General features: G+C 38.1%; 1 protein-coding gene across 1 annotated transcript in view; it reads left to right on the top strand.

Moving 5' to 3' along the window:
* Positions 1-940: 940 nt before the first annotated feature.
* adgrb3 (adhesion G protein-coupled receptor B3) overlaps positions 941-11623 on the top strand; it is a gene marked incomplete at its 5' end in the record, with an annotated part of 138355 nt that continues 127672 nt past the window's right edge. Inside the window, one exon of the mRNA XM_083694905.1 lies at positions 941-1694. Within this exon, the coding sequence (XP_083551031.1) occupies positions 941-1694 (754 nt within the window). The remainder of the gene's footprint in view (positions 1695-11623) is intronic.

Raw genomic sequence — 11623 nt, 5'->3', positions numbered from 1 at the left:
CCTTTCTTCCTCTCTCTCTCTCTCTCATTGTCTGTCTCATAGTCTTGACTAGCCTATAATTACATTTAGGGACGTTACGAATACCATTACATCTAAGAGAAGTCCCTTTGACGTAATTAATGGTGGTTTGGGGACACAATTTTGATGTATATCAACGAGTGGGTTCCTCCTAATGTGCATCAGATTGGTTTATAATCGAATATGAATCAGAGGAGGATTGATTACGTCGATTAACAAACATCCAATGGTAATAAGACAGAAACAATCACAGAAGGATACATCTTACCCCTTGCTGCGATTGTGGACTATTTGACAAACACAAATAGTATCTTAAATATTCACTGAAATAAACATATTATGTGCGACGCTTGATTTAGCACATGTGCATGTTGCCTTTAGTGAGAACACATGCACAAATGAGCCAACAACATCCAATAAAAAAGGCACATAGGCTGTGTCTCTATCAGACGAAGGAAACTGTCCACCGTCTCTCAACTGTCCTGTTCTTTATGTTGCAGAAGACGCCATATTTCAAATACCGGTAGTCTACTCAAAATATTGCCAGTTCCCTAGTTACATCCAATTAATTATGTCTCAATAACGACTGACATGAGGTTTATTGATCTGTTATGCGGACTTCCCAAAACTCAACAACGTTAGGAACCACCAGGTGGCAATGTTTGTCCAAATTTTACTTTCTGGCGTAAAAACGAGACAGCCTGCAACAACAGTGCAGAAAGGATGCTGAGCAGGTTAATAGATCTTCTTTTACATTTTCCAAACTAAAAGAGGCCACCATAAACTAGGCCGATATTTCATATGATCATTAGGGCTATCATTAGGGATATCAGGGCTCCTCGGGTTGATTGTGTTTCTAAATGTATTTCTAGATTCCCTCTTCTAATTTTTTCATCTCTCCTTGCAGGCCAAATGACATAGGATGAAGGCTATTCGTAACCTGTTGATTTATATATTTTCCACCTATCTCCTGGTTATGTTTGGATTTACTGGTGCCCAAGACTTCTGGTGTTCCACTTTGATCAAGGGAGTCATTTATGGATCTTACTCTGTGACTGAAATGTTTCCTAAGAACTACACAAACTGTACATGGACGTTGGAGAACCCAGATCCTACCAAATACAGCATCTACCTGAAATTATATAAACGAGACTTAGGCTGCTCTGAATTTTCTTTGCTTGCTTATCAGTTTGATCATTACTCGCACGAGAAGATCAATGAATTGCTTAAAAACAACGAGTCTATAGTATACCTGTGTGATGCAAAAAATATCTATGTATTTTTGCAGTATGACAAGAATTTTGTTCAGCTACGAAGGGTTTTCCCTTATGATTATAATGGATTGACGCAGCAGAAATTGGATGAGGATGAGACATCTGTAGTGGAGTTCTTGGTGTTGAACAAAGCAAGTCCTAGCCAGTTTGGGTGTCAGGTGCTGTGCACATGGTTGGAGAACTGCCTGAAATCAGAGAAGGGGACAGTGGAAACATGTGGAATAGTGTATACGAAATGCACCTGTCCCCAACACTTAGGCGATGGAGAATCAGAGAGTATGCTCATGCTCAACAACGTGGTATTGCCTTTAAATCCCCAAACGGAGGGATGCTTGACCCCCCAACTGCGAGCTGGTCAGGTCTGCAACCTGAGTGCAGAGGTGAAACGTCCACCTAAGGAGGGTGAGTATCCTGCCGTAGTTTTGTAGTGTCTAAGATAAGTTTAACTAAATGATCATTGTTTGCATAATATAAGCTGGTGATTGTTTGAATGAAGTGTGCACGTAAAATACTGTAGGCACTCCCCTCTTTACCCCTCTACCCTTAGTGCATGCAGAGTTGTGGCCCATGAAACAAAGAACACATGTATAGTTGATCTTCAAATCCATCAGCACCAAGACCAAAGCTACAAGAGGAGTGGGTGTACTTACCAGGGTCATACCTCCAGCCCAGCCCACCAAAATGTATGCTAATGAATTGTGTAATTTTTCATTGACAATGGTCAGTGATTTACCTGCACTCATTATCAAAGACTAGTATTTGTTTTCTTATTATTCCCAGCACCACAAAGAGAGGCATGTGGCGGTGTGCATACTTCTGCTCAAAGAAATGAGAACCATTCATAAGCTATTAACACCATTGTAAATGATGTCCTGCTGAGTCGTCTCATTGGATAATCATTGCAACACTCAAGCAACCCAAATTTGGGCTTTACAATTTTGCATTTATAGTAAACTATCATTTACAATATGTTAGAATTATGGCTGGAATATGCTAATCAAGTATAGCAGCAAATATAGATTGTATGTATAATCTAACAACAGGGGTACTTGAATTGCACCTGAGGCTCCCAAGATCATACAAGTGCATTCCTGCTCCTATTGGTGTTGGACTTTCAACTTTACTCACACAATAATGCACACCCATACCCATGCTTGACATTTTGTAGTATATTTTAGTAACAAATGAGAAACTGAACCCCAGCTGCCCATGATGCAGATCATTTTGCTTCCAATTTATGGACAGAGTTAGACAGAATCCTTAAAATGGTCTTGTTTTTCCTTTCACACAACCACACCCAATCTGCATCTGTCTGTCGGTAGTTTAACCTTATCTTGGCAAGTGTGACAAATGCCCTTAATTGCTTCTTCTTAGAATACCCAATGCAACAGTGGACACACACACACACACACACACACACACACACACACACACACACACACACACACACACACACACACACAGAGATAGATTGCTGCCGATATTATTGTAAATAAATAGAGTACAACTCACAAATGTGTATCATGACCCGTAAACAAAAAACACAAGGCACAAATATAATTTACTATCCACACTCAAACACCTCTTCATTTCTATTTGTAAATCATTATTTTAATACATGCAAAATGATTTGTAAATATAGCTAAAGATTACGAATTAGAAACTAAATCTGTGGATTTGCTTTCATTTGTTTACAGAATTGTGGCAGTAACATTCTGCGTGGTTATAGAGAAATTATAATTGCATAATGGTGCATAAAGCATTGGCATTATCATAGTTGACTATCCTCATTTAACTAGAACATCTTGGCTGGAAAGGCTCCTGTAAAACGTCCTTTTTACAACTTTTACAGCCATAGATTTGTACTACGGTTTATACTTAGAGGGTGACTGTCGTTTGACACAACAACTAGCAAAGGCATCAATTTGAGTCATTTCCGTCGTTTGTAAAAAAAAAAAAAAATAATTAAAAAAAAAAGTATAAACACAGAAGGACAGCTATGCAACAGGTAGATTCCAAGTGGGATCCTAACGACCCTAACACGCTAACCATTTGCATAACCATTCAACACGGTGTATTGCGCAATATCCCGAGCATGGATTTAGCTGACGAGGTTGCTTTTACCTGCTCTATTCCAACCTAAACATCCGTTTATCTCCTATAAGTAGTTTATCAAAGAGGGTATTAATCTAGCTGCCATTTTAACAAAGATGCTTGTTTGTCTCAAACTTGTATGTTCCCATTGCTAGCTGTACAGCATTGTTAGCAAAGTGGCTAGCTTGTTAGTTGAAATGATGATTGACAAATGCTTGACATTACTTAGTTACTTAGCAAAGCTTTATTCAGTACAATAACATTTGTCCACAGTGAACTTTTCAGGCGAACTAAACTTGGAAAATGTCTAAACTTACATTTCGAATGGATCGAAATAAAAGCAGGGAATTCTATCTGAGAATTGTTGAACTTACTGCACCTTCACAGACTAGTGCGTCGCAGTCAGGTAACCGCGGCAATGGATGCAATGACGGGGTTCAGTAAATATTTTATAGTTGAATGGAGATGGCCAACTGAGATGCATTTGTGAAACACACAGAATGTTGTTTATGTCACTGCTTTCGTTTTTATTCACACATCTTAACATTTTGCAAATGTAAGACCATTTATTCACAAATATTTAGTAATATTTACAAATCATTTAGCACCTATTAAAATAATGGTTTACAAATATGTAGAGGTGTTTGTGTGTGAATAGTAAATTATATTTGTACTTTGTGTTTTTTGTTTATTTGTTTATTTGTATCATGGTACACATTTGTGAGTTGCACTCCGCAGCAATCTATCACCACACACACACACACACACACACACACACACACACACACACACACACACACACACACACAAATACATTTATTTTACTGGCCTGAACAAAAATCCAATGTATTTTGTAACAAGATACTTCAGAGAACTGTATTTTTGTATTTTCAAAATACTCAAAATAGTTTCTCAGAGTTTGCCAGTTCTGATAGGGTTAGGGTTAGGGGTCAGTTGCTAAGTAGTTCTCCTAGTTAAAAACAAGACTATCCATGGAGTCTTAAATTCTCAAATTTCATTAATCTCCTGTCTTATAATGTCTTATATCATTATACAATATGTGAGACATCCTTGGTTCAAACCCTGCTGGTTAGAATGGTGCCATTGTCCAGGAGATCATCTCATGGGGGGTGTTCAAAGTGGGGTGAATGTAGGGGAGGGGAAATGAAATCATGCTCTTGTGATGAGGTAGCCCTGCCAGTGACTTCTAAACTCTAATGTAGCCCTTGTACCACGAGGATGTCCTCTCTGTATAGCGGTATACATCTGTGGCGTCCATGCAAGAGGTCCCCCGTTCAAACTCTACTGGTTACCTAAAAAAAACATTTTGTCATTAATATTTTGCTGTGATATTGGTATTACATTTAATTTACAGTGGTAGTAAAACGTTTTTAAATTTGAGTGGAACTTTGCAAAATGTGAGGAATGTAAGTATGTCTACGTGTGTCTTCCTGAAGAAATTTGCTCCCTCTACATGTTCGCTCGGCATCTTATCGTATATGTAAGAACCAGTATTTTGTTGTTTCTTTTGATATGTTGGTCAATAGGGTATTTAGCATTTTGTAACAAGACCCATTTATCGTTGCCCATCTCTGCAGACGCAGACACACACACACACACACACACACACATACACATACACATACACACACACACACACACACACACACACACACATACACATACACACACACACACACACACACACACCTTAAAAGCAGTGATGATTCAACCAAATCCTCTGTATGCCGAGAAAAGATAAGACCACAGAGTTGTGGCACATTCAGATTGAGCCGTGACAGATGGGCATTCATTCCAGCACAGTGAACCAAAAATAATGAATTACACATTAAACATTGAAAATGACCAATGTTAAGGAGCAATCTTCCTATGGTACTATGGTTAAAATAATAGCATGTCATGTATAACCTCACAACCAAAGAATTTAGTTGAGCTGGTGATCCTTCCACGGATCCTATGCCTGGTAGAAAGGATTGCTTTGCCGTAAGATCACAATGAGCAAATAAGGTGGTATGTTTTTCTCTCTTTGTACAAATCAGGGAATACAGAATTGCCTTAGTGCCTTTGTCATTAACAATGGGAGCAAGCATTTGACCTTTTAACTCTGGGCATTGTTGGGAGTTGCAGGCTGTGCATTTGTGTTGCCCGTCATAGATCTTGTTTAGGAGGATTAGTCACTGATTCAGTGATTTCTATTGTCCTCCAGCATTACCTGTTCACATATATGGTGATATTACATAATATTTATCACATACATTCTCCCAATAGCTTTATAGATATGATCACATCCGTCTCTATAAAAATCATTCAGGGCCAAATCTTGTAATGTGTATATAACTCAATCTTAGTGTGAATCGTGTGTTAATGTCAATGGAAGATGTTCATAAATTCCAGTTATACATGTGTATCTGGGGCCAGGATTCACCCGACAGTCAGTACTGCGGAAATAAATTAATGGAACATCATCATGTTTGTGTGGTCTGCAACATTCCACTTACATGTAGTGAGGTCTCTTTCCCAAAAGCATTTGACATTTTTCTATTGACATGTTAATAACAGCTTAAGAGCACCAGCTTATTTTTTCGCCGAAGATTTTCCACAAGCTTCTATTTATAGCGCAGGGTGGTGGTGGGGGTTTAAATAAATCTGTTTTCATCTGGATAACGGGTAGATCATCACTGGGTTTAAAAGAGCACTGCATCTCCTGTGGCATCACAGTGGCAGTGTGGGTGTTCCTGATGAGGAATCAGGCATTACTAACAGTCGGCAAGGTTTCTGTTTGATAAAAATCGCTTCTCTTTGATCTCTTCGGAGCATGGCAGAGGTTGGCTACAGAGCATGGGGAATAAAGAAGGGCTTGAGAATGCAAGCTCTAGCCATGTCTCTGAAATGTCCCTCAAAGTCAGACAAAAATCTATATTTGAGGATGTAGTTTAGGCCAAGATTAATCTGAGACCTTCTGCATACAGAATTACCTAATGCCTTAGCAATGGTAATTGTAATGGTGCTGTAGGCAATAACATACTGTACTGTATATACATTAGTTGATTAAAATATTACTGCAGCGTTAATTTGCTGATTAATATCTCCACACCTTTCATAGTAAATGATTGCAGCATGTAAAGGTGAATCAGGTATGGGGGACAATGTTATTACATGCTAGACTGACAGGTGCTACTGTCTACAGAGCATGAAGATTTGATGATTTTTAATGAAATTATGATTAACAGTGAGTGAATGCAGTTGCCTTTTTGTTTTTGTATGTCCAAGTGCCTTTTTAAAAAAATAACCAGTCAGATCATAATTCATAACACCTTTTGGTATTTTCACAATAAAATATGTGCTGTTTGAGAAATTGTTTCATTACATAGTAAAGAAGATACGCCTGTACATTGTTAATTTATTTTGAGACGTGTATGTATTATGGTTGTTTATACCATAAGTAACGCTATGTTGTTTGTCTTTGCATGATTTCCAGGACAGCTGCTGTCTTGGTCTTTGCAGCTTGTTGGTGTGCCTGTGGCATTAGGCGTCCCTGTTCTTTATTTACTGAAAACGTATCTATTTCTGTAGCATCAGCCTCATGTCAGTGGGTTTAGTGGCTAGAGCCATGGAGTTAGCCAGACATGGATATAGTTTGATCTCTCCAGGATACCAGTTCGTCCCTTCTCTGTCATGTCTACTGCAGGCACTTTGACACTTGCTATAAAAGCGTAAAATCATCCCTTCCAAATTGTGCCACTCAAATTGCTCGCAAATGGGTCTGGTTGCAGCAGATGAGCAACATCTTGAGGCACTGTCTCATTATATGGCTCACTCAGCTAGTCCGCCGTTGGCCATCAAACCGGTTCTTTGTCCCTGCATTTCTGGAGATTTTGCCTCACTGCTTTCGAGAATTGGGTCTTAAGTGTCCTATTGTGTGAAACAATTGATGTGTCATTCTGTGTGACCGTTCCTCATTGTGCTCTCGCTCTTACAGTATGGCACTTCATACCTGAATATCAAGGAAGTTCAAGGCTAATAATGTACAGTCATATGAATAGACTAAGAGGACATCTCTGGAATGTCTAGTGGAATCCTCATTAATACCTTAATGCTTTTCATTTTCATACAATGTCATGGTTGAATATCACTCATATCTGATTTTGAAAAGAAAAATTGGGATATCAATATAATTTTCATTATTTACAGCATAATATGAAATAGTTGTTACACCTTAATATAAATATATCAAACAGTAGGAATAAATCCATTACATATAGTTGTTTGTTCTTTACAGTTTTTGATTAAGCAAACTACAGCATGTAACGTGGAAATGGCAGCAGGATTTTATTGGCAAATGAAAAGTGTTTGAGGCATTCTAATGCACTGCTCCAAACCAAAGTCCTGAGCACTGCAGCAGCTCAGCCTCACCGCATAGTGAGGCCTTTTATTCACTTTGGATCTCAGTCAAGTCACTCAGTAGTCGCACTGCATTATGCTCACCCCTATTGTTCAGTACACTTGGAGGCCATTTTAGTTTCAATTCACTGAAATAGGAAGCTCAACAGTGCTGAATCCATTTGTTTTTGCTCAAATGTCAATTATTTGGTTTCTATTGTCTCAGTCTTGCACAATGCACTTTTAGTTGTGCATTTGTCCATTCACTACTCTTAACAGCGCTCCTGACAACATTCTTTATTGGCTACCAGAAATGTTGAGTCCACCCTTTAGTCAATGGTTATGGTCATAGCTTTTCTCTCTTCTTTCCACATTTCAGGCAGTCAGGCCAGTCTTATCTTTTGGAACTTAAGGGGGAAGATGTAGCAAAAGTATGTACCTTGAAGCCATTTGGCTCATCTGTGTGCCCTGATCTATTAAGCGACATCATTTAATAGAACATTGAAAACAATTGAAATCTTCATCTATCCTTGTGAGGTTGGCTCTGGGGATTCATACGGTATGTGTTGCTTGCGATATTAGCATGTTAGCTAATCCTCACTGAACAAAGCCTCACCTTTTACATATCATACCTGCCGACTTCCTCCCTTTTGTTAATTTTGAACGTTCCTCCATTTTGTTAAAACTTAGGTACATTACTGGCTTCTCCTTGGACTTTTTAGAAACAGCTTACTGTTCAAATGTCATTGCCAGCTATGACATATCGCTTGTACATTTTCTGAATGAGCTGCCAAGAGAAGGTGCTCATTAATGTAGACCTTGCTGACCCAGTCATATTTTGTAAATGTCATGTAAAGTAACAGAAAGTAAGAGCTGTAGGTTCTAGAGATTACCAACTGTGTTGCAGCCAATTAGCTTCATGAGTAATATACAGTAGTTGGGAAGGTTCATATCTCCTTGAAATATGGTTCTCTTGTTTATGCACCATGATTCTGATGACTGTTTTTATTGCACAGGATGCAAATGTCAATGTATTATGTGAATGAATGTATCTAACATGTTTCACAGTTAATCCCCTAGTGAGAAAAAAACCATGTACAGTAGTATAGATATATCCATAAAGGACCTTTAGTGATGTTTTTTTTTTTTTTAATGAAAACCAAACCAAACAAATCTTAGCAAAACTGATCATGGTGTGCACTTTGGAAAATATGTTTTGCACTATTTTAGAGATTTTTATTTTATTTTTTACAATATGAGTGCAGATTGTATTATTAAAATACTTGCTCAATTCCCTTTCAATTCAAGAAATTAATTTGTAAATAAAATTCTATTTGCATTCATGTCAAGATTTTTAATTCAAAAAAGCCAAGTTAAACTTGTTCTGCATTATTTAAGTGTGCTGATACATTTGTCATTAGTGGTATACATATACCATAGTTTATCTAAAATATTATGTAATTAACCCCCAATTACATTCACAGAAGCCTTAAATGCTTCTCTTGTGTAGCTACACTGAATCTACATGGCACACCTTTTCAGTTTGTTATTCAGTCATTCCAATGCTACAGTATATTACTTGTGCTACAACTATTCCGCTGGTTCAACTCTCAATTTTAAACGAGAAGTGTAACAAATAAAAAAATGCATTGTCTAGTGGCAATTCAAAAAGGAGGATACATGGGCTCCATACACTCCCTTTGCTCTTTCTGCAATATACCTGTCTGATTTTCCTTCGTGTGAGAGGTGAACTATAGAAAGCTGAATGGAAGAGACACACAATCATGGCTTAGTATTAAAAAATCTCTCTCTCTCTCTACTACTTTTTTTTTAAACCAGGATTCACACGTTTACTTATGCCCTGAAAAGCTTTTATTTTTTCATTGAATATAATGTTGCCATGGCTACTAAATTGGTCATTTCGTTCATAAACTTTTCAGTTAGCTTAGAGGTGGAGGGCAGGTCTCTGGCAATGAGTGGTTGGGGATAATTGAATATGATATGAAGATGTCCATTGTCCTTGCCGATCAGGATTTCACCACAAATGTTGGAATGAATAATTAGTTGACAGATAAAATTCCCATGCTATCAGTTATATGCAACAAATGTAACCACGAGCTGAAGTGTCTATGATGTCATAATCTAAGCACTCAACAAGCCTACGGTGGCGTGCCAAATTCAACCTGCTGCACGTCTCCAAATGCTGTAACGGTTTAATGAACCTGTCACTTTTCTCATGTTTTTTTTATCATTTGCATCAGCTAAGTACAGTGCTTTGCATTAGTAATGGGATAGTGAAGAATGTTTTCTTCTTTTGGCTCTACACTCCAAAAGATTGGATTTGAAATCAAACAATTACTATGAGGTTAAAGTAGAGTCTCAGCTTTTATTTTATGGCATTTGTGTACATATTGGTTTCAACATTCAGAAATTGCAACACTTTTTATATATAGTCTCCCTATTTTAGGTCACCAAAAGTGATGGGACAGATTTATCAAATTAAGCACTCATGTTTAGTATTTGGTCGGCAACCCTTTGCATGCAATAACTGCTTGAAGTGTATGACCCATTGACTGGTGATGCTTTGCCAGGCATGTATTGCAGCCATGTTCAGTTGTTTGTTTTGAGGAAGTCTCTTTTTCAGCAAATTAAATACATGTTCAATATGATTTAAATCTGGAGATTGACTTGGCCATCTATTTGGCCCTGAAAAACTCCCTATTTGCTATGGCAGTATGATTCTGTACACTTTAGAATTCATCCTGCAGCTGCCGTCAGCAGTTACATCATCAATGAAGACAAGTGAGCCAATTCCAATGGAAGACATACATGCCCAAGCCATAACACCTCCTCCACCATATTTCACAGATGAGGTGGTATGCTGTGAATATTGGGCAGATTTTCTCCACACTTTACTCTTGCCATCACTAAGTTAATCTTTGTCTAGTCTGTCCACAAGATCTTTTTCCAGAACTCTGCAGGCTCTTTTAGGTACTTTTTAGCGAACTGTAACCTGGCTATTCTGTTTTTGTGGCTAACTAGTAGTTTGCACCCTGCAGTGTTGCCTCTGTAGTTTTGCTGATGAAGTTTTCTGCAGATGGTTTTCTCTGACACATTCAGGCCTACCTCCTGGAGAGTGTTTCTGATCTGGGGGACAGTTGTTTTGGAGTTTTTCTTAATCATGGTGAGCATTTTTCAGTCATCCAATGTAGAAGTCTTCATTGGCCTACCAGGCTGTGTGCGATTTCGGAGCTCACCAGTGCTTTCTTTCCTTTTAATGATGTTCCAAACTGTTGATTGTGGTAGTTTAAAGGTTTTGGCTATGTTTCTGATTGATTTATTCAGATATTTCGGCTTCACGGACTTGCACTGATGTCTCCTTGGTCTTCATGCTGACAGACACCAATAGCAAAGACAGTTTGCCTAGAATCAATAATAGACATCGAGAACTCTCTTATGACTGCACAAATTATGTGACGGAACACACCTGATGAACCAGAGACAGCTGTCAAGCCAATTTTCCAATAGCTTTTGGGTACCTTGAAATAGGGGGACTATGTATAAAAAGTGTTTATGAATGGTGAAACCAATATGTACACAAATACCATTGAAAAAAGCTACTTTAACAGCTCATAGTAATTGTTTGATTTCAAATCCAAACTTTTGGAGTGTAGAGCCAAAAGAAAAAAAAATGCTTTCCTGTCCCATTACTTACACATGGCACTGTACATTAAATAGGCAATTCTCCTTTATCTCTGCAACCAGGGGATCAATCGGTCATCTGGCAGGCACACTGCAAAACCTAGTGGCCACTCATGGTACCATTGTAATTTTCA

The sequence above is a fragment of the Argentina silus genome (assembly GCF_951799395.1).
Source record: "Argentina silus genome assembly, chromosome: X".
In the NCBI taxonomy this organism is placed as follows: Eukaryota; Metazoa; Chordata; class Actinopteri; order Argentiniformes; family Argentinidae; genus Argentina; species Argentina silus.
This window is presented reverse-complemented; position numbering and strand designations above follow the sequence as displayed.